Source organism: Sciurus vulgaris (genome assembly GCF_902686455.1).
Source record: "Sciurus vulgaris genome assembly, chromosome: 1".
Classification (NCBI taxonomy): Eukaryota; Metazoa; Chordata; class Mammalia; order Rodentia; family Sciuridae; genus Sciurus; species Sciurus vulgaris.
The window spans coordinates 119,462,693-119,486,380 of record NC_136461.1 but is presented as its reverse complement, the minus strand read 5'-3'; the positions used below and the strand labels follow the sequence as shown (position 1 = coordinate 119,486,380).

General features: G+C 37.4%; 2 protein-coding genes across 2 annotated transcripts in view; one reads left to right on the top strand and one right to left on the bottom strand.

Annotated features, from left to right (window-relative positions):
• The window catches only part of LOC306638875 (T-cell surface glycoprotein CD1b-like), a gene marked incomplete at its 5' end in the record, with an annotated part of 51,773 nt that overhangs the window by 13,076 nt on the left and 15,009 nt on the right, over positions 1-23,688 (bottom strand). The window lies entirely within an intron of this gene.
• On the top strand, positions 26-3,876 carry LOC306638890 (T-cell surface glycoprotein CD1b-like). The gene is made up of 6 exons (XM_079102340.1): positions 26-248; positions 537-803; positions 1,437-1,712; positions 1,907-2,185; positions 2,420-2,513; positions 3,171-3,876. The coding sequence occupies exons 1-6, from the start codon at positions 62-64 to the stop codon at positions 3,187-3,189; spliced, it is 1,122 nt and encodes a 373-aa protein (XP_078958466.1). The 5' UTR covers positions 26-61; the 3' UTR covers positions 3,190-3,876.

Genomic DNA, 23,688 nt, shown 5'->3' with positions numbered 1-23,688 from the left:
GGAGGAAATAAGAGGTGGAGTAGGAGTTCCAGCTCTGTGGGAGGCACATTTCTTCTCTGACATGACTTGGTATGAGGAAAAAATCTGCCAGTTGAAAAGAGGAAGTCACTACAGAGTACTGAGAGAAAGTGTTGCTGAAATGAGAGATCAAACACCAGCTGAGAGTCAGAAGGCCTCTGTCAGTGGAATGCTGCTCCTGCTACTTGTATTGCTAGCAGTCCTCTTCCCAGGTGGTGACAATCAGGAAGGTAAGCCTAGCTGAGCCAGCTCCTGCTCTGGTGCAGAGGGTCTCCCTGAAAGCAGGCTGCACTTGCCCAGGTGCACCTGGCCTCTGAGGACCTGCGCCTCTTGACTCAAGCCGTCTTCCATCATGCTGGAGGTGGGGCTGCAGCTGAGGTCCTCAGGCTCTCAGATGTGTCAGGCGTTATGTTTCAGCAGACCCCGGGATCTTGTTTCCTGCATCTTTTCAATCTTTGTTTTTCTTATTTCCCTCTAGCTTCTCCCTTCAGTTAAGTCTTTTTTTCTTTTCTTCACAGCCTCCCAAGGGCCAACCTCATATCGTGTCATGCAAATCTCATCCTTTGCCAACAGCACCTGGACACAAAATCGTGGCTCGGGTTGGCTGGATGATCTGCAGATTCATGGCTGGAACAGCGACACAGGCACCGCCATATTCCTGAAGCCCTGGTCTAAGGGCAACCTCAGTGATGCGGAGGTCACAGAGCTGGAAGAGATCTTCCGGGTCTACTTCTTTGGATTCACAAAGGAAGTGCAGGAACGCATCAGTGACCTCCAGTTGGAATGTGAGTTCAGTCTTCAGAACTGGGGGGTCCTCTGTGACTTGCTTACTTACTCCTTTGATTCACTGCTCCCTCTGGTTCTCTCCCCACTTTCCTTCTTTACCTAACTGCCTGCACACAATTCTCTAGAGCTGGCTCCCTCTGTGGCTCCACTCCTCCACAAAGTGGACCTGATCTGGCTGCCTCCTCACTCATCTCTGATAGATGAAGGTATCTGCTCTATGATCAGCTCTTGGTGTGTCCCCTGTGAAACATTCTACTTATTTTCCTACTTGTGCCTAAGTGAACCAAAGTGCGGCTCCTTCTCTTATCCAAACTTTTCCCTGAGTTCTCCTCTCCCTGTGGACCTCTGGTTCTCTTGTGAAATTTGTGCTGGTGACTGCATGCCCTGTTCCTGCACCTCTGCCTCTCCTCTGCCCTGTAGTCACTGTCCTCTTTCCCACAGCATTGACACGTTCATGAGAGGCACATGTCCCCCCATTGCTCTACCTTGGAAAGTCTCTAAATGCTGCTATACTTATCATTTCACATTCTAGACTTTTTTTCCTCACCCAGATCTATATTCTAGGTCCTCCCCACATCCCTTTATTCTCATTTGATGTTTACTAACTTATTTTCTGTTTTTCTTCTGCACAGACCCTTTTGAGATCCAGGGCGTAGCAGGCTGTGAGCTACACTCTGGGGGAACCACTGAGAGTTTTTTGAAGGGAGCTATAGAAGGACTGGAATTCCTGAGCATCAATTATACATGTTGGCCTTCCCCAGGAGGAGGCAGCAGGGCAGAGAAGGTCTGTGAATTAGTCGCAAAGTACAAAGGTATCTTTGATACAATAGAGAACCTGCTTTATGAAACCTGTCCCCGGTATCTCTTGAGCGTCCTGGAAGCAGGGAAGGTGGATCTGCAGAGACAAGGTTAGTCCTGATATTTCACTTTCATTCCTCCTTAAACCTAAAAGTAGGAAAGCACCCAAGAAGGAGAAGGGCTTCATCAATAATCTATTTCATTCCCAAAGGAGAGAAGGGGGTCAATGTGCAAATCTGCCTGAGTCTGTGTGATCTGGGTTAGCATCAATATGTGACACCCTCCCTGTCCTTTGTCGCCCTAGTGAAGCCCAAGGTCTGGCTGTCCAGTGGTCCCAGTCCCAGACCTGGACATCTGCTGCTGGTGTGCCATGTCTCTGGCTTCTACCCAAAACATGTGTGGGTGATGTGGATGCGAGGTGAGCAGGTGCAGCTGGGCACTCAGCAAGGTGACTTCCTGCCCAACGTTGATGGGACGTGGTATCTCCGAGCAACCCTGGATGTGGCAGCTAAGGAGGCAGGTGGTCTGGCCTGCAGAGTGAAGCACAGCAGCCTAGGAGGGCAAGATCTTGTCCTCTACTGGGGTAAGAAAGGGTTGGGTCCCAGGCTGGAGATGGGAGGAGATGGTGCTCATGCATAAAGTGGGGAACTGTGAAGGATGGGGGAGGAGGAGGGAAGTAAAGATGGGTAAGGACGGTGGTCAAAGAGGGCAGGAAATTGAGAATGGACTTCTAGAAAATGAAGGATACATAGCTGGACAAACAAAGGCTAGGGAATGAATGCCTGAGTCAGTCTATGTCCTCCCTCCCAACTGGCAGGAAGCTCCATCTCTGTTGGCTTGATCATTTTGGCAGTTATAGTGCCCTGTTTGGTCTTTCTGATGGGTCTTGCATTGTGGTTCTGGAGGCGCTGGTGAGTTTTTATTTTCTTAATACTTCTTTTCTCTTCGCTCTCCTACTTTTCCTGCTTTTTGTCTGTTTACATTATATCAACCTCCAACTTTTCAAGAGAACTTTCTTCTTAACTCCCACCTCCCACAGAGCTCATATAAAAAATGTGGTAAGATACACATAATATGAATTTAATATCTTTACCTATTTGAAGTGTGTCAAATACATTTGCATTCTTTGTGTCCATCACCATCGTCCATCTCCCAAACCTTTTTCATCTTGCAAACTGGAAATTTACTTTCCATTTAAAAACACTTCTCTGTTCCCTTCCTCCCCAATGGTTGGTACTCCGTCCATTCCACTTTTTTTATTATGAACTTAACTACCCTATTCAACTGTTATAATTGGAATTGTGCACTACCTATCACTTTGTGACAGGTTTATCTTGTTTAGCAGTATGTCCTCAAGGTTTATTTACATTGCATCATATGTCAGAATTTCCTTCCATTTCGAGGCTGAGTAATATTCCACCGCATACAGACCACATGTTCTTTACCCATTTATCCACTCGTGGACTCCTGAGTTCTTCCACCTTACACTATTGTGAATTATGCTGCTGTGAATGTGAGTGTACACACATATTGTATATTGGGCTGTGTTTTGCTTGCTTTCTTGACAGGTCATATCAGGACATCTAGGAAGCATTCATTCCATCTTCCATCCCTAATAAATACCGGAAATCCCAGAAACTTATGATGTCAGTCCAACCTCAATCTCATTACATTTCATCAGATAATCACTGTTTCTATCGAATCAGAGTTTTAATAGTTTGCAAGAAAAAAATCACTATCTGTATAACAGCAGAGAAATAATTAAGAGCTGTGAATTTATTTTGAGATGGTATCAGTAGTATAAATCATCTATATTTCTTCATTTATTAGGTACATATTCTGCCTTATGGAGTTGAAAGTGTATTTTATCTTTTATTAAGGTAATGTTGTGACTTACACATAATGATTTTCAAATGGCAAAACAAAATTTTGTTTCTGTAACTTACCTGTTTTCTTGTGTAACACCAGCATACATATTGAAAATATTTTTTAAAATATTTTGTTTAGGGTTTTACATCTTTGCTCATTTAATTCTTACAATGTTGTTGCCAAATATTGGTATCAAGAATTTTTTGTTTATATAAAGGAAGCTATAAAATGTTTCTTTTTTTTTATTCTCCAGAATTTGAGACAGTTTGTATGTGTATTTTCATTTTTATTTTCATAAAGATTTGATAGACTTCACCAGTGAACCTTCAGGAAATTGTTTGATATAAAAGTTTTAAAATTTGTGGCCAGTTTAAAAAAAATAAATAAACCTAACTCTATTCAGAATATGTATTCAGATTTTTCTTTTTGTGTATTTGGTAAGCTTTAAATATTTTGTACAAGTCATCCAAATCACCCAGTTCATTGTAACATTTAGCTAATCCCTCCCTCTTACCATATTAAAATCTATAGGGTGTGTAGTTATGCATGTTTTATCCGATAAAAATCTTGACAAAGATTTATCAATTTGTGTAGGGTGTCAAAGATCTAACTTTTGACTTTGTTCATTCTTTCTAATGTCACATTTTCTTTGTATTTTTTTCTATTTCCTTTGGGTTTTATTTGCTTTCCTATTTCTAATTTCTTGGTGTAAATTCATACATAACTTATTTTCACAATCATTTTCTCATATTTGCTTTAAAAGCTAAATGTTTCCTTGAATCAGGGCTTTAATCTATATCAGAATATTTGGTGAACTTCATGGTCTTTGTCATTTTAATTTATTTTCTAATTGTCCATTTTTTTTCTTTCTTTCTTCTTTTTGTACTGGGGATTGAACCTAGAGGCGCTTTACCACTGAACCACATCCCCAGCCCCACACTCTCTTTAATTTTTTTGAGGGGAGTAGTACCGGGGATTGAACTCAGGGGCACTTGACCCCAGCCCTATTTTGTATTTTATTTAGAGACAGGTTCTCACTGAGTTGTTTAAGGCCTCACTTAGTTGCTGAGGCTGGCTTTGAACTTGAGATCCTCCTGCCTCAGCCTCCTGAGCCACTGGGATTACAGGCGTGTGCCACAACACCCAGCATTTTATAATACATTCATTATTTAATTTATATATTTCTGAATATCCAGACAAGGGAAAGTATTCTGCTTATGTTTTTAATCATTAGTACAATGATTAATAATCATTAATTCCACTGTGTCAGAAAAATACATCGTATTTTTTCAGCCTCTTGAAAGTTTTTCATATTGTTTTATGGACAAACTTCATTTTCATGTAAATGTTCCATGTTTACTTGAAGAGAATGTACATTTTTCTATTGTTAAAAAGTTGAATTCTAAATATATAATTAGGTCATTTTTATTTATTATGTAGTTTATACCTTATGCCTATTCAGTGATTTGCTTTCTGTATTATTCAGCAGGTATGTTTAAAAAATTCACCAAAGTTGTACATTCTTAATGTCTCATTTTTGCCATCTTTTTCTTTGTAATCTAGAAAACGCTCCTATTACATGCAGACCTGTTATATCTACATGTCCCTTCTTCCTTGTTTTGATCCTCCCTTTATCTGAATAATGTTTCCTTATCAACAGGATGACTGTCACAAGTCAGTGTGGCCATATCAGGTTCCTTGGGGTTCATGTTTTCACATTCTATCCTTCTCCCTCTCTCTTTAACTTCTAAACCATGAGTTACACTTGTGATTTCTCTCTTAAGAAAATAATATAGATAAGTTGTTTTTTATTCACTTGGAAAATGTCTCTCTTTTAATTATTTAGGCTACTTATTTTAATATAATTTACTGCTAACCTTATGTTTAGGCTATCATCTGCCATCAGACAATGGTTGCCTTTTATTCCTGCCTCCTCTCCCTTCTTGAGTCAAATACTTTGGTTTATACCATTTTTCCATTTATTATCTTTTTTGCTTCATGATCTTTTTCTATTCCTTTGTGGGTCGTCCTACAAACTTCCACATGATCATAAACATTAAATTTTAAGATGATTTAATGTTACCACTTTCTGAACTTTCTGCTAGCTGCTGGTTCAATCACCTTAAAACATTTTATGAAAGTTTATCTACTTCCTGACTATGTGCTCTGGTTGTTGGGCATTTTAAAAAATAGCTTACACAAATTTCAAATTCAAAATAGATTTTGAGCATTGTCCACGTGGTATGTATTTACTTCATTTCCCCTTTCAATTGCTCTACTTCACATTTGGGTTTGGAAACTAGCGAGGCTTCCTGATCCTAATCAGATCAGGAATTGCAAGTATTCAAATCTGGATTTTAATCACTTATAGGGCTGCTCTTTTTCACCCCATTTATGTTTCACTTTACTCTTAGTGCATAGGGATTGAGGAGGAAGAGTTTTAGGGTAATATCCAAAAGTGTGTTGTGTTGACCAGAGCTTCTCTTCCTATGTTGGCCTCAAATTCCAGATTTTCCCCCATCCCCCTAATCCTGCAGAATGTTCTGCTCAGCCTCTTGTGTCTTAGCCATAATTTTGGAATTTGCGGATGCTTTTAAGTGAAAGAAATGTGGCTCTGGCCCCTGAGCTCTGACTCTCAGGACTTCACCCCTTTTTCAGCTCATGGACCTCTAATTCTTCACTGTCTCGATAGCTCTCAGATGTCCTCAAATAGAGGGTGTTTTTCAAAATCTACCTCTAGTTGTACTCATCAAGATAGCTTCCCCTAAATAATATTGCCAGAAAGGAAATTCTAGTATTTTTAATGTTGTATGTTTTTAGTGTGTTATGGTTATACATAATATTGGGGTTCTTTTTGACATAACCATACATTCATGAAATATAACTTGCTCCATTTAGATCCCAGCACTTCCTCTTTGCCTCCCTTCTTCCTTCTCCCCCTTCCCCTTCCTCTACTCTACTAGTCTTCTTTCTATTTATTTGTAGATTCTTAAAATTAGTGCTTTATACATAAAGGTGAAATCTACTGTACTATATTCCTACATGTAAATACATGAGAATTTGGTAGTTTCATTCCACCATTCCTCCCTTTTCCTGTGCCTCCTCCAGTGATATTTTAAAAGGCAATAAAATTGGTTAGGATTCATGTTGAAACAAATGACAGAAGCTTCTTTGTAAAGACTGAGCAATGTCTTGCTGTGTATGCAGACCATGTGTTTTCTACCTGTTCTAATTAGTTATACAAGACAGCAGAATGCATTTTGACACATTATACACAAATGGAGCACAACTTCTCGTTTCTCTGACTGTACAGGATGCAGAGTCACACCAGTTGTGCAATCACACATATATATAGGGTAATAATGTCCATCTAATTCCGCCATCCTTCCCACCCCCAAACCCTTCCCTTCCTTCACTTGCCTCTGCTCAATCCAAAGTTCCTCCATTCTTCTAGCTCACCCCCATTACAGATCAGTATCCACATATCAGAGAAAATATTTGACCTTTGGTTTTTTGGGATTGGCTTATTTCACTTAGCATGATCTTCTCTAGCTCCATCCATTTACTTGCAAGTGCCATAATTTCATTCTTCTTTAAAGCTGAATAATGTTCCACTATGTGTATATACCACATTTTCTTTACCATTCATCTCTTGAAGGGCATCTAGGTTGGTTCCACAATCTGGATATTGTGAATTGAGCTGCTATGAACATTGATATGGTTGCATTACTGTAGTATGCTGATTTTAAGTCCTTTGGGTATAAACTGAGGAGAGAGATAGCTGGGTCAAATGGTGGTTTCATTCCAAGTTTTCTGAGGAATCTTCATTCTACTTTCCAGAGAGGTTGCACCAATTTTCAGTCCCACCAGCAAGTTATGAATGTACCTTTTTGCCACATCTTTGCCAGCACTTGTTGCTTATATTCTTGATAATTGCCATTCTGACTGGAGTGAGGTGAAATCTTTGCTGATGACATGATTCTGTATTTACAAGATCCAAAAACGTTCACCAGAAAACATCTAGATATAGTAAATTAATTCAGCAAAGTAACAGGGTATAAAAACAACACCCATAAATCAAATGCATTTCTTCTTTTTTATTTTTTAATTTTTATTGTAAACAAATGGGATACATGTTGTTTCTCTGTACACGGCATAAAGGCATACTATTTGTGAAATCATAAATTTACATAAGGTATTGTTGTTTGATTCATTCTGTTATTTTTCCCTTCCCCCCACCCCTCCCACCCCTCTTTTCCCTCTATACAGACCTTCCTTCCTCCATTCTTGCCTCCCTCCCTAACCCTAACTCTAACCCTAAAACTAACCCCACCCTCCCCCCATTATATGTCCTCATCCACTTATTAGCGATATCATTCGACCTTTGTTTTTTTGAGATTGGCTTATCTCACTTAGCATGATATTCTCCAATTTCATCCATTTGCCTGCAAATGCCATAATTTTATCATTCTTTATGGCTGAGTAATATTCCATTGTATATATATATACCACAGTTTCTTGATCCATTCATAAATTGAAGGACATCTAGGTTGGTTCTACAATCTGGCTATTGTGAATTGAGCAGCTATGAACATTGATGTGGCTGTATCTTTGTAGTATGCTGATTTTAAGTCCTTTGGGTATAGGCCAAGGAGTGGGATAGCTGGGTCAAATGGTGGTTCCATTCCAAGTTTTCTAAGGAATCTCCACACTGCTTTCCAGAGTGGCTGCACTAATTTGCAGCCCCACCAGCAATGTATGAGTGTACCTTTCTCCCCACATCCTCGCCAACACCTGTTGTTGCTTGTATTCTTGTTAATCGCCATTCTAATTGGGGTGAGATGGAATCTTAGGGTGGTTTTGATTTGCATTTCTCTTATTACTAGAGATGTTGAACATTTTTTCATATATCTGTTGATTGCTTGTAGATCTTCTTCTGTGAAGTGTCTATTCATTTCCTTAGCCCATTTGTCGATTGGATTATTTGCATTCTTGGTGTATGGTTTTTTGAGTTCTTTATATATTCTGGAGATTAGTGCTCTATCTGAAGTATGATTGGCAAAGATTTTCTCCCACTCTGTAGGTTCTTTCCTCACATTGCTGATAGTTTCCTTTGCTGAGAGAAAGCTATTTAGTTTGAATCTATCCCAGTTATTAATTCTTGCTTTTATTTCTTGTGCTACAGGAGTCCTGTTGAGGAAGTCTGGTCCTAAGCCGACATGTTGAAGATCTGGACCTACTTTTTCTTCTATTTTGCAGGGTCTCTGGTCTGATTCTGAGGTCCTTAATCCATTTTGAGTTGAGTTTTGTGCATGGTGAGAGATATAGGTTTAGTTTCATTCTGTTGCATATGGATTTCCAATTCCCCCAGCACCATTTGTTGAAGAGGCTATCTTTTCTCCATTGCATATTTTTGGCCCCTTTGTCTAGTATAAGAAAATTGTATTTATTTGGGTTTGTGTCCATGTCCTCTATTCTGTACCATTGATCTACCTTTCTATTTTGGTACCAATACCATGCTGTTTTTGTTACTATTGCTTTGTAGTAGAGTTGAAGATCTGGTATTGCAATACCCCCTGCTTCACTCTTCCTGCTAAGGATTGCTTTAGCTATTCTGGGTTTCTTACTCTTCCAGATGAATTTTATAATTGCTTGCTCTATTTCTGTAAGGTACGTCATTGGGATTTTAATTGGAATTGCATTGAATCTGTATAGCACTTTAGGTAGTATGGCCATTTTGACAATATTAATTCTTCCTATCCAAGAACATGGGAGATCTTTCCATCTTCTAAGGTTTTCTTTAATTTCTTTCTTTAGTGTACTGTAGTTCTCATTGTAGAGGTCTTTCACCTCTTTTGTGAGATTGATTCCCAAGTATTTTATTTTTTTCAAAGTTATTGTGAATGGGGTAGTTTTCCTGATTGTTCTTTCCAAAGATTCATCACTTATGTATAAAAATGCATTAGATTTATGTGCATTGATCTTATCTTATATCCTGCTACTTTACTGAATTCACTTATGAGTTCTATAAGTTTTCTGGTGGAATTTCCTGGTTCCTCTAAGTATATAATCTTATCATCAGCAAATAGGGATAGTTTGAGTTCTTCTTTCCTTTTTGTATCCCTTTAATTTCTTTTGTCTGTCTAATTGCTCTGGCTAGAGTTTCAAGGACGATATTGAATAGAAGTGGTGAAAGAGGGCATCCCTGCCTTGTTCCAGTTTTTAGGGGGAATGCTTTCAGTTTTTCACCATGGGCTTAGCATTAATGGCCTTTACAATTCAAATGCATTTCTATACATTTTATATATATATATTTTATATATATATATATATATATATATATATATATATATTTCAGTGACAAATCCTCTGAAACAGAAATTAGGAAAACTACCTCATTCACAAGAGCCTCAAAAAAAAAAAAAAACCTTGGGAATCAATCTAACAAAAAAGGTGGAAGACCTCTACAATTAAAACTACAAAACATTAAAAAAAGAATTTGAAAAGGACTTTAGAAGATGAAAAGATCTTGCATGCTCTTTGGTACGCAGAATTAATATTGTCAAAATGACCATACTGCCAAAAATATTATACAGATTTAATGAAATTCATATTAAAATCCCAATGACATTCTTCTTAGAACTAGAGAAGGCAATCATGAAATTCATTTTAAAAAATAAGAGACCCAGAATAACCAAAGAAATCCTTAGCAAGAAGGGTAAAGTAGCAGGCATCACAATACCAGACCTTAAACTATATTATGGAGCTATAGTAAGAAAAACAGCATGGTTCCAATGCACCAAAATAGACATATAGATCAATGGTACAGAATAGAAGAAAAAGAGACAAACCCACATAAATGCAGTTTTCTCATACAAGACAAAGGCACCAAATACATACATTGGAGAAAAGATAGCCTTTCTAACAAATGGGACTGAGGAAAGTGAAAATTCATATGTATTGAAATGAAATTAAACCCTTATCTCTCACCCTGCACAAACTCAACTCAAAAGGGATCAAGGACCTAGGAATTAGACCAAAGACCTTGTGCCTAATAGAAGAAAAGTCAGTTCAAATCTTCATCATGTTGACCTAGGACCTGACTTCCTTAACAAGACTTCTAAAGTGCAAGAAATAAAATCAAGAATCAACAACTGGGATGAATTCAAACTAAAAAACTTTTTCTCAGCAAAGGAAACCATTGATAACATGAAGAGAGAGCCTACAGAATGGGAAAAAGTCTTTACCACATCCAACACAGATAGAGTACGAATCCCCAGGATATATAAAAAAGTAAAAAGGCTTAACACCAAAAAACAACAACTACAAAAAAAAACCAATCAGTAAATGGGTTAAGGAACTGAACAGACACTTCACAGAAGAAGAAATACAATTGATAAACAAATATATGAAAAAATGTTCAATATCTCTAGCACTTAGAGAAATGCAAATCAAAACTAGCACACTTTTTAATTTTAAAATAAGTCATCCACAGTTACACTGCATGATACCACTTATAAGTGGAGTCTAAAAATCAAGCCTATGGGAGCAGTGTGCAGGGTCATGACTAAAAGAGACTGAGGAGGTTGGGTGATTGAAGCATGGGAACATATTGGCCATGGGTGCAAAGTTTGGAAGGGTCCACTCTTCTGAGTTTGCTGGGTTTCCAAGGACTCCCTGCCAAGAAGATAAGCTGACAACTTGTTCATTGTTGTCTGTGTCTTCAAACTTGATAAATGCATACATGCCCTTGAAAAATGGCTTGCAACTTATTGCAATTGACTATTGGCAGAGATAGCTAATGCTACTTCCTGAACTCTCCAAAACTAACAAAATTCAGTACTCTGATGTGTAACTGTAGAACATGCTGGCAGAAGAGGGTGGTATTTTATTAATACTAACATCTGTTGTTTTGTATTTAACAATAATTAAGAAACAAAGCTGAAGAAGATATGTGCTCAGGTCAGATGGTTGTCAGTTACACACTCATGGTTCTCCTAAGACTCATTTGTAGCCTCTTCAGTTGCCTTGTGCCAGGCACTTGGGGTCTCTGGATGAGGAGGATCCTCCAGGGAGGACTGCCTATCATCCTGAGTCTGGTTCTCCTTCTGACTCAGACTAAGTTACTTTCTTCAAATAAGAGAGGTTTTATGAGCAAACAGCATCCATACAAATTTTTTAGGGGTGTCTTAGGGCACAAATCTACCTCCAAATCCAGGTGGGTAGGGGTCCTACTGGATTTGATATGCTTAATCTGCTGCTTCAGTGGTCAGACTAGAGTTGGGGAAGGATCATTAGGAAAGAAAGTCTAGTATACATGGTACACACTTGGCCAATTAAGAATGAGTTTTGGCAATATGGAGAGTCTTCAAAAGACTAGGAATAGAACAATCGCATGATCCTGCTAATCCACTTCTTAGTCTTTATGCAAAGGAACAAAAACCAGCATACTGTAGTGGTACATGCACACCAATGTTTATAGCAGTGCAATCCACAATGGTCAAGTTATGATACCAAACTAGGTGCCTGCCAACAGATGAATGAATAATAAAGAAAGAAAATATAGCATATATATACAATTGCATTTCACTCTGCCATAAATAAGAATGAAATTATGTCATTTTCTGGTAAATGGGAGAACTTGAGACATACTAAATGAAATAAGCCAGACTAAGAAAGTCAAGGGCAAAATGTGTTCTCTCATATACAAAAGCAAGAAAGAAATCTGGAATAAAATAAGGGAATTCCATGAAAATAAAAAAGAGAACAGTGAAGTAGAGAAAGGAGATGGGTGGGGGAAAGGGAGGAGGGGTGGAAAAAGGAAGTAACTGCAGAATGAAATGGACCAAATTATTCTGTATGCATGAATGAATACAACAGAAAGAATGCTACTTTTATATATAACTATAATGCACTAACTAAAAACAATTCGAAATAGAAGGAACACCAGTAGAATATAGCAATCAGGGGGAGGAAGAAAGGGAAGTACTAGGAAATGAAAATGAGTAAATTACGTTATGTGCATTTATGATTTCATCAAAATGAACCCTGCTATTATGTGTACCTATAAAGCAATAATGAAAGCACTTTTTAGAATAATGATCTCTGGACCCAAAATACATTCTTTCCAAGAGATAAAGAGCTCTGCTATGGCCTAGATGTGAGATGACCCCCAAAACCTCATGTGTGAGACAATGCAAGAAGGTTCAGAAGAGAAATGATTGGGTTATGAAAGTCTTAACCCAATCAGTTAATTAATACCCTGGCAGGATTAGCTGAGTGGTAACTGAAAGCAGGGTGTGGCTGGAGCAGGTGTTCATTGGGGGCATGGCTTTGGAGTATATATTTTGTTTCTGGCAAGTGGAGTCTTTCTCTCGATACCGGATCATCATGTGAGCTGTTTCCCTCTGACATACTTTTCTGCAATGATGTCCTGCCTCCCCTCAAGCCCTGAGGAATGGAACAGGCTATCTATGGACTGAGACCCCTGAAACCATAAGCCCTCAAATAAACATTTTTTGTGTCAGGTCTTTTAGTTAGAGCAGTGATAAAAGTTGATTACATCAAGCTCATACTGCCTGTGCATGGCTTTTGGCTTTGTGTAGGTATGTCTTTTCAAATGTAAAACTCAGTGTGGGTTCCTTTCTTCTGTTTGAGCCTGTGTGTTGATGACTCTCGAGAGCATCTCCAGTTTTCAGTATTTCAGACCTCAAAGGGGAGAGACCCAGGGCCCTCTGCGGCATCACAAGAGGGGTGTGTGCCATCTGATTGCTGTGCCTTAGTTGCCAGGAGGGACCCACTGATCATGGGGGACTGACATATCTATTGAAGTTGACCTCATTTTGCCTCATTTATATCAATAAAATACTGTCTGATCCAATGTTTATGTTGTGTTTTTCTTGACAACCCTGACACCAAGATGCAGTACATAGAAATCTAGGACTTCCTCCTGTGGGGTTGGTACCAGTGGGTGTGTTCTGTTCAATAGGGACTCTCCATGATGATTAACTGTGGAATTTTTGGGGCTCACTTGATTATTATGTAGATAATCATTGTTGGTTAAGAACATCTTATTATTTTTTTCAAAGTATTCTTTATTTGTGATCACTTGGCTTATTACAAGACCCGTATTTATTCTTGCCTACTAACACACATGAATCTAAATGAACCTGAAATAATAGTATGATGTATGTATATAAAATTTCTATTTACTAAAATTGATAAAAATTAAACATGCACTCCTACATTCTAAATCCATATGCTTTGAAACTAAATACTTTAATTTCATATATTTAAAGTAATTGTTATTATTTGTTTGAAGACTTTTGGTAGCCTAAATTTTTTGACACATGAAATGGAACCAACGCTCTCTCCTAAAGAAATTTTTTCTCTTACCTTTGAAGGAAGAACCTGGGTGGTGGGGCACATGAATGCTATTTAGTGGCAGATAAAGGTGTATCTACTCATGTTTGGGGAATATTTTTAAGAATTAAAAATATTTTTAGATCTACTAAACATGCTTAGTTCAAATTGAGTTTACAGAAATCCTTTGCAAGTTGTGTGATTTCATTTATTGATATAAAGGAAGATGTTCAGCCAACTGAACTTGAAGAAAGAGAGGCAAGGAAATTCTTTATTGAATCTCAAGACACAAATGAGTCAAAAGTGAATGCTACTCTATTCAAGAAGCTCCAGGAGACTAAACACCAGCAAAACTGCTCTTTGAATTGCCATCAGATGAAGCAAAGGACTGAGGAGTAATACATACCCTGTGCCTCTCTATGGAATATCTTTACATTACAGCACCTAAGAACTGCTCAGGAGCATTGAGAGAAAGCAGTGGTAACAACCTCCAGTACAGATATCAACTTCTCACCATGCATACCATTGGCTAGGAGGCTGCTGTAAGGAGCATCGTGGACAGCAGAGAGTTGGCAAACAAAAGCATGCACTGGAGAGTAAAACACAATGCAGGTGTTACTTGTAACTCTTGCTGAAAGACTAGGATATGAGCACAAGTAAAATATTTAGTGCAGCTGAGTTTGTTCTAAAGCATATTAAGCAGATTGGGGTCACAGTAATTTTGGTGTAAATATGCCTCATTTTGAAGTCACAAATGGTGAGGCCAGGTGATACTGTGTTAAAGAACTCATCTTTTTTTTTTTTTTTTTTTTTTGATTGTATGTTGAGGTACCACTGACATGAGAAATTCTTGCACAACTTTTATATTACTCAGTTAGTTTGAGTACTTGTTTGAACCTGTGATATCATAACCACCATCAAGGTCATACAGGTATTCATTGCTTCCCAAAGTTTCTACCCTCCTCTTTAATTATTATTAGTGATACTATTTTGTGTCTGTACTTTTGTGTGTGGTAAGAACGAATAAGACTTACTCTCAGCAGATTTCAGTGTGCATTGCAGTCTTGAGTTACAGACCTTGTGATGTATCACATATGCCCAGAACTTGTCCCTTTGAACACTGTCTCCCCATTTCCTCCTCCAAATCCTGGAAACCACTATTCTGCTTTCTACCTCTAAGTACTCATCTCCTTTGCCACACACTTATCTGAGTCCTTCAATGACTGTCAATCCCTGCATTGACCTACAAACTTCCTAAAGACCTGTCAACTCACCAGCTTCATCTCCTACCATGTTCTGCATCACTTACTCAAAATCAGTTATTGTAATTTTCATGTTTTTAAGAAAAGTTCCAGTATAATGTCATTTCACTTCTAGTTCCTTAGTGTGGACACTAATAGCTTGTTTCTTATTCCAGACACTAATAGCTTGTTTCTTGCTCTTGCTTTGAGGTCTCTTGTCAAATGTCACCTTCTCAGAGTGGTTCGTCTGTCCACAATCTTTTCAATAATTTTTCTTTCTTCTCTGATTCAGCTCTTAACTATTGCCTATGTCATCACTTTACATATAATATTTTACTTATGTTTTCTTCCCCTTCCCCTCCACTATTAATGTAAGCTCTGTGAAGACAGAGTATATACCTCTCTTGAGTTTCCGCCATATTTCTTTGCCTATAATAGCCTCTGTAACTTGATAATTTGGATGTAGAATGTCCCCCAAAGGCCTATGTGTTAAAACCTTGGTCCTCAGCTTGGCACTCATGAAAGATGTGGGAAGCTTTAAAAGGTAGAATCTAATAAGAGATCATAGGTCACAGGGGACACACCCTAAAAGGGGATCATGGAATGCTGTTCTCTTCCTTTCTCTCTTTGCTTCCCAGCTACCATTAGATGAGCAAATTTTTGTACCATGTGCTCCTGGCATGACATTCTGCCTCGTCACAGGCCCAAAAGTAATGAAGTCAACAAATGATGAACTGAAATGTCAATAACTATGTGCCAAACCAAACCTTATCCCTTTGTGAGTTGGTTATCTCAACTATTTTCTTACACTACTAGGAAGCTGACTAATACAATAGCTTCCAATAATTTTTCTTGACTGAGTAGTACACTATTTCAAGCAGCAATTTTGGAACAATACCAGTTATATGATTGCCTCCTCATTTCTAAAATGGAATAAAGGTAAATTATTAGAATTCTTGTAAGGATTAGACCAGTTTATATATAAGATATGTAGAATTGTGTTTGGGTGTTTTAGTAGGCTTTTTTGCTGCTGTGAATAAAAGACCACCAGAATAATTTTAGAGGAGGAAAAGTTAATATAAGAGCTCACAGTTTCAGAGATCTCAGTTCATAAACAGTTAGCTCTATTCCTCAGGACTCCAGATGAGGTAGAACATCCTGGCCAAAGAGAGTGGAGGAACATGGCTAACCTGATGTTCAGGAAGCAAAGAGAGACTCTATTCATCAGATAGAAAATATGTACCTCAAAGCATGCCCCCAATAACCCACCTCCTCCAGCCACACCCTACCTGCCGTCAGTTACCACTCAGCTAATCCTGCCAGGGTATTAATTGACTTATTGTATTAAAGCTCTCATAACCCAATCATTTCTCTTCTGAACCTTCGTGTATTGTCTCACACATGAGGTTTTGGGGGGACACCTCACATCCAAACTATAACAATGGGCTACCGAGGTACCACTCAAATTACTTTTATTATTTAATCAGCTTTAATCATAAAAGAGGTACTTCTCTTATTTGGTTTAATAATTGAGTTGATGTTCATTATGTGATTATTACTATATTACTGATAAAGGAGTCAGTAATTTGAGTTACATTTTTGGCAGTGGTGTTTACACTCTGAATCATAAAGGGAATATGGATTTTTAAACCTTATTTTCTATTTTAAGAGAAGAAAGAATGCATGCATGTAGAATATGCAGATCCGTCTCCCTCAGGAGGTGTATTCTGCTTTGCCCAAACTATACCCAATTATCTACTGCAATATCTTGTCAGAGGCATTTTAGAATGCATTAAGTTATTTTGTTCAGGAACCTAAATGTTCCTCAAAATCACACAACACAACAATCATGTTTCCCTAGGAGATTCCCTGGGATTCATCAAAGTAGAGAGGTAGGGGACCCCAAAGTAGCATTTTATGTGAAATGAAGATAGCCACTTTTAGTACGGAGGACTTGGACAAAGTGCTGAGGGATCTTTCTCCTTCCTAAATTCATGTCTGTATTTTTGCATCTTGCCATATTACCGAAAGGTAATAACCCTGATAAAAAAAAGGGAACATGGAATGAACATTTTACCATCTTTAAACAATATCAATGCTCTATCTACATCTTCTGGTGACAGCATCACTTTGGAGACATAGCAGTACCTGAATTTCTAAGGCCCATCAGATAGAAGTTAGTGTTACTAAGAACTCTTTGATATAGCTTTTTTTTTTTTTTTTTTTTTTTTTTGTGTGTGTGTGTGTGTGTGTGGGACTGGGGATCAAACACAGAGCTTCATGTATGCCAGGAAAATGTTCTACCACTGAGCCTCCCCCGTCCCCAGCCCACTGAAAGCTCTTCTGGTAAGTAAAACTTTAATATTATTTTTTCATATAATTTTGTATTTATTTGTAATATACATATTCAATTTCCCAACATATTAGACTATAATCTAGGCAAGAGAATACAACTTTGACTAAGATGAAGAAAATTCAGGATACATTTAAATAGGAAAGGCAATAAATACATAAAATCAAGGTAATTTCTAGAAAATTAAGTATTCAAAATAAGAATATTGGAATTATATGTGAATGAGGTAGGGTCTACTGCATTACTTACTAATCAGGAAAGGGCTCTTTATGGAGGTGATACCCAAGCCAAGAAGAGGTTTAACATAATTGACAGACAGAAAGAAATCTGCATTCAGGAAGCATAATTTGCATTATAGGAAAAATTAGATATGGAGTGAGAGAATTTAATTTGAATCACATCAGGGGTTTGAGAATTTCTGTGACCAAAAATCTAAGTCAAGGGGAAAGTCCATTCAAATGTGAAACATGAGAAATACACCTTCACTAAATACACTGCACCAGAAACTGCAGGGACTATACTTGAACTTCTTTATTCTCACAGGGGTTGTTCCCTGTGGACTTGACTTTCAACACTTACTGAAAACCTGCCTTTCAACATTTATTGCTTCAAACAATTCCTTAAAATTTTACCTTCCCCTTGTCTATATAAATTTTTCAAAAGTAACTCAAATGCTATTCATCACTAAAATGGTCTAATAAAAAAAAAATTTCCACCTTCCTCTCTGGACTCTAATGGCCTCCCTCTAGATAAGCAGACTGTCATAGAGAAGGAGACAGAACCCAACAAAGGAAGGGCAGCCTCAGTGTCTTGTTTGAGGTAAGAGTTTTGGGTAAGTGATCACTGGATAAGTAATCACAGAACCCTGTGGGATAACTGGCAAATATAACTCCGTGTTCATAATGCGGAGTTATGAACTTTCACTAAGAAATCTGCTCAGTTTTCCTATCCAAGAAATGGGATTGGTTGAACTTCTCTATGAACTCAATATCTTAAGAGCATTCTCCAATGACATCTGTCAAATGTATTTGACTTAAGTAATTAGGTAATTTAATAAACCACATAAAAAACTAATGGTAACACAAACTCTAAACCTTAAAAAAATCAAGTAAAGTATCAAAGAAAATAAAATGCATAGCTTAAATGTTACTAATCACTTTTCATTCAATGTCCTAGATATAGCTATGATCATAAAAATTGTCCTAAAATCCTATGTTTTCTTCCTAATTGGTCAAAATATGAATGTCCTCCCTGACTTTGTTCATCCCAAAAGACTCATGTAGATATGCATTCTTTGGGAAGGGATGGCCAGTCTAACCCTGTTCTCACTTTGATAGTAGATATCCCATAGTTCAAGAGAATTTAACATATTGAACTTTCCCTGAAAAATATTAGTGCATAGGAATCTGCATATTTTTGCTAAAGAATACCAATAGGAGTATGTTCCATATCCCTTTTGTTTTGGGATTCAGGCTATACTCAGAATAATTTAAATAGTTCATGGCATAGGGGTGTTGCAAGAGAGAGCTATGAGTTCCAACCCCCTAAGCACATGGTGCCACAGAAAGTAATGTAGACTTCTAGTTCAAATTTTTGATGATTCTCCATACTGCTTACCAGAGTGGTTGCACCAATTTGCAGTGTCACCAGCAATTTATGAGTGTAGGAAATTGGTGCAACCACTCTGGAAAGCAGTACGAAGATTCCTCAAAAAATTTGGAATAGAACCACCATTTGACCCAGTTATCCCACTCCTCGGTATATATCCAAAGGATTTACAATCAGCATATTACAGTGACACAGCCACACATTAGTGTTTACAGCAGCTTAGCTCAATTCACAATGGCTAAGCTATGGGACCAACCAAAGTGCCCTCCAAATGATAAATGGATAAAGAAAATGTAGTATATGTACACAATGGAGTATTACCCATCCATAAAGAAAATGACTTTATGACATTTGCTAGCAAATGAATGGATCTGGATACTATCATGCTAAGTTAAGCAAGCCAATCACAAAACACCAAAGGTGGAATGTTTTCTCTAATATGTGGAAGCTAACCCACAATATGAGGGACAGGATGAAGGGAAAAAAAGAAGTACAGTAGATTAGAAAATGGGTAATGGAGGGAAGGGAGAGGGGATAAGCTAAGGAAAGATGGTAGAATAAATCCGACATAATTTTCGCTGTATGAAAACAACACAGTGAACCCCACCACCATGTACATCCATGAGAATGGTACTCTAACTAGAATAAGATATATTCCATGTTTGCATATTTAGATCAAAATGGAGTTTGAAATCATGTATAACTAAAAAGAATCAACAAATTAAAATAAATAAGTAAAATTTTAAAAATTAAAAACAATGAAAGAGAAAGAAATTCAGATTTTATAAATTTTTCCATCTCTTTTAAATTATATTTTTAACTCTAATAGTATTATTTGTGCTTTAGAAAATGTTCAAGTATCTTGTAATATGGTTATTTATTCATTATTTTAATCATTAAGTAAACATGTATTGAGCACTTACTATATGCCAGGCATTGTAATAAGAACTGAAAATATAATGGTAGTTCAAATTAAGAGTGGGGAGGTTCTGATAGAATCTAGCAGAGAAAGAGAAATATAAAAGAACATGTAAACAGAATTATCACAAATAATGAATTGAGAAGTACATATGTTATGATAACAAAAGAGAAAAGAAGTACATCAGATTGCATGGGTCAAGGAATTATTCCGAGAGCACAATAACAGACCTGGGTCCAAGGGCAAATTAAGAGTTAACCTAGAAAAGAAAACACAATTCAGGTAAAGCCCAGCAAACACAGGAGGCATCTTCCATCTTAGAAACTGAAAAGGACACAATTCACATATATTTCACATCAATGTTTCTCAACCGTTATTAAAATATGTTTTTGTTTTAGCTGTCTTTTGTTGAAAATTCTGAGCAAAAGATAAGTCTAGACATTATAATTCATTGAATCCCATAAAATATTCTACTAAAAGTTGCATTGTTTTTACATTAAGCAATGAGTTCAGGTTTGCCATCTACCCGTGGCAGCCTATAGCATCTTCGATTCTCAAACCCAGTAACATGTATCTTAATTTGTTGAGTGCTGGGGTCCTATGTGTTTGCCAACTGTCATATTTAGAGAAACAATCTCTTGGGTAACCTCTGAGTGGCAAGGGTCTTCCTCCCTACTACAGTATTAGACAGATATGGGATAAAGCTAAATACCTCATTTGTGCCAAAAAGTCCCTAAGTAGATCTCAAGGGCCATTTTGAGCATCCAAAGAGGCCTCTGATGAAGTTTTAGGATCTGGGCTTGACATTAAATTCTCAGGGAATACTTTTAGAAATATTCATAATGCATTTTGGGAACATGCAGACAAATCTGACCCTTTGACTTCCCTAGATGGGGAACTTCCAGACTGGCAGACTGAGGAACTTGGCTACCTTTCCCGAAATAGTGAAAAAACTAGACACAAAAGCAATCACACTGAGGCTCTGTAAAGGAATCAAAGTCATACAATAAATTGAGAATTTTTGTTTTTGGAAAACATTGAACCTGAGTAAGCACAATTATAAGAACATCTCCTGCAAGTTTGCAGTGGATTCTCCAACCAAAACAAAAATCTGCTGACAAATGGTGGAAGCCTTAGCAGCTCAAAGTGCTTCAGCACAACCTCTGACAAATTATAAGGGGACCACAAATCTATGTTGACATGTGCAGAAATGTTGATCTGAAAGAAATCAGGCTAAAAGGAAAAAAAGGAATCTCTTTTTAAATTAAGAGACAATAGCAACTTTAGATTGTGGAGGTGTCATCCTTATAAAACTTTAATGAAGGAGACACACAAAATACACACAAGGATGCACAGACCCATCAATATAACTATGGAGAGATCACATTATGTAATCCTAAATATATTTCTCAGCAACAATAAAAAAGGCGTTAAAAGAAAGAGGGAAGCAGGTAATATACAGGTAGAAGAAAAAGAAGTCAATAGAAACTGCCTTTGACATTGCCCAGAATGATGACAAAGCTCCTATGAAGTACATTCAAAAACAAAGCTCATGTTTAAGATTAAAGGACATTGTGAAAACGGTACATTTTAAAAAGAGCCAGAAGAAACCTTAGAAGATGGAAAGATCTCCCATGTTCTTGGATAGGCCGAATTAATATTGTCAAAATGGCCATACTACCAAAAGTGCTATACAGATTCAATGCAATCCCAATTAAAATCCCAATGACGTACCTTACAGAAACAGAGCAAGCAATCATGAAATTCATCTGGAAGAATAAGAAACCCAGAATAGCTAAAGCAATCCTTCACAGGAAAAATGAAGCAGGGGGTATCGCAATACCCGAACTTCAACTTTATTACAAAGCAATAGTAACAAAGACGGCATGGTACTGGTACCAAAATAGACAGGTAGATCAATGGTACAGAATAGAGGACACGGACACAAACCCAAATAAATACAACTTTCTAATACTAGACAAAGGCGCCAAAAATATGCAATGGAGAAAAGATAGCCTTTTCAACAAATGGTGCTGGGAGAATTGGAAATCCATATGCAACAGAATGAAACTAAACCCATATCTCTCACCCTGCACAAAACTCAACTCAAAATGGATTAAGGACCTTGGAATCACACCAGAGACTCTGCAGATTATAGAAGAAAAAGTAGGTCCCGATCTTCAACATGTCGGCCTAGGACCAGACTTCCTCAACAGGACTCCCATAGCACAAGAAATAAAAGCAAGAATCAATAACTGGGATAGATTCAAACTAAAAAGCTTTCTCTCAGCAAAGGAAACTATCAGTAATGTGAAGAGAGAGCCTACAGAGTGGGAGAATATCTTTGCCAATCATACTTCAGATAGAGCACTAATCTCCAGAATCTATAAAGAACTCAAAAAACTCTACACCAAGAATACAAATAATCCAATCGACAAATGGGCTAAGGAAATGAACAGACACTTCACAGAAGAAGATGTACAAGCAATCAATAAACATATGAAAAAATGTTCAACATCTCTAGTAATAAGAGAAATGCAAATCAAAACCACCCTAAGATTCCATCTCACCCCAATTAGAATGGCGATTATCAAAAATACAAGCAACAGGTGTTGGCGAGGATGTGGGGAGAAAGGTACACTCATACATTGCTGGTGGGGCTGCAAATTAGTGCAGCCACTCTGGAAAGCAGTGTGGAGATTCCTTAGAAAACTTGGAATGGACCCTCCATTTGACCCAGCTATCCCACTCCTTGGCCTATACCCAAAGGATCTAAAATCAGCATACTACAGAGATACAGCCACATCAATGTTCATAGCTGCTCAATTCACAATAGCCAGACTATGGAACCAACCTAGATGCCCTTCAATTGACGAGTGGATAAAGAAACTGTGGTATATATACACAATGGAATATTACTCAGCCATAAAGAATGACAAAATTATGGCATTTGCAGGCAAATGGATGAAATTGGAGAATATCATGCTAAGTGAGATAAGCCAATCTCAAAAAGACAAGGGACGAATGATATCGCTAATAAGTGGAGGATGACACATAATGGGGGGGAGGGAAGGGTTAGTGTTAGGGTTAGAGTTAGGGTTAGGGAGGGGGGCAAGTATGGAGGAAGAAAGTACTGTATAGAGGGTAAAGAGGGGTGGGAGGGGTGGGGGGAAGGGGAAAAAAAAATAACAGAATGAATCAAACAACATTACTGTATGTGGATTTATGATTACACAAATGGTATGCCTTTACGCCATGTACAAACAGAGAAACAACATGTATCCCATTTGTTTACAATAAAATAAAAAAAAAAAAAAAGAGCCAGAAGAGAAAAATTAGAAATTTCCCAAGACAAAGAAATGACAAAAATTTCAGGGTATGGTAAAACTAACTGCTTTGATTCGATTACACTTTTTGTACATGTAGCGAATTATCACACTATACCCCATAAATATGTACAGATATCTTATGTTAATAAAAAACAAACTAAATGGAAATTCTGAAGTGGGATGGTCCAATAACTTTCTTCCAGGATACAAGATAAATATTCCAAAATTAACTATATTCTTATCTAGTAACAATACATCTTTGCAAAATGAAATTAGGGAACTGATTTAATTCACATAAGCTTAAAAATAATAAAATGCATAAGAAGTTCAATGAAAAATATGTAAGATGTGTATGCTGAAAACTATAAAAGATAAATTAAAGATCTAAATAAGCAGAAAACATAT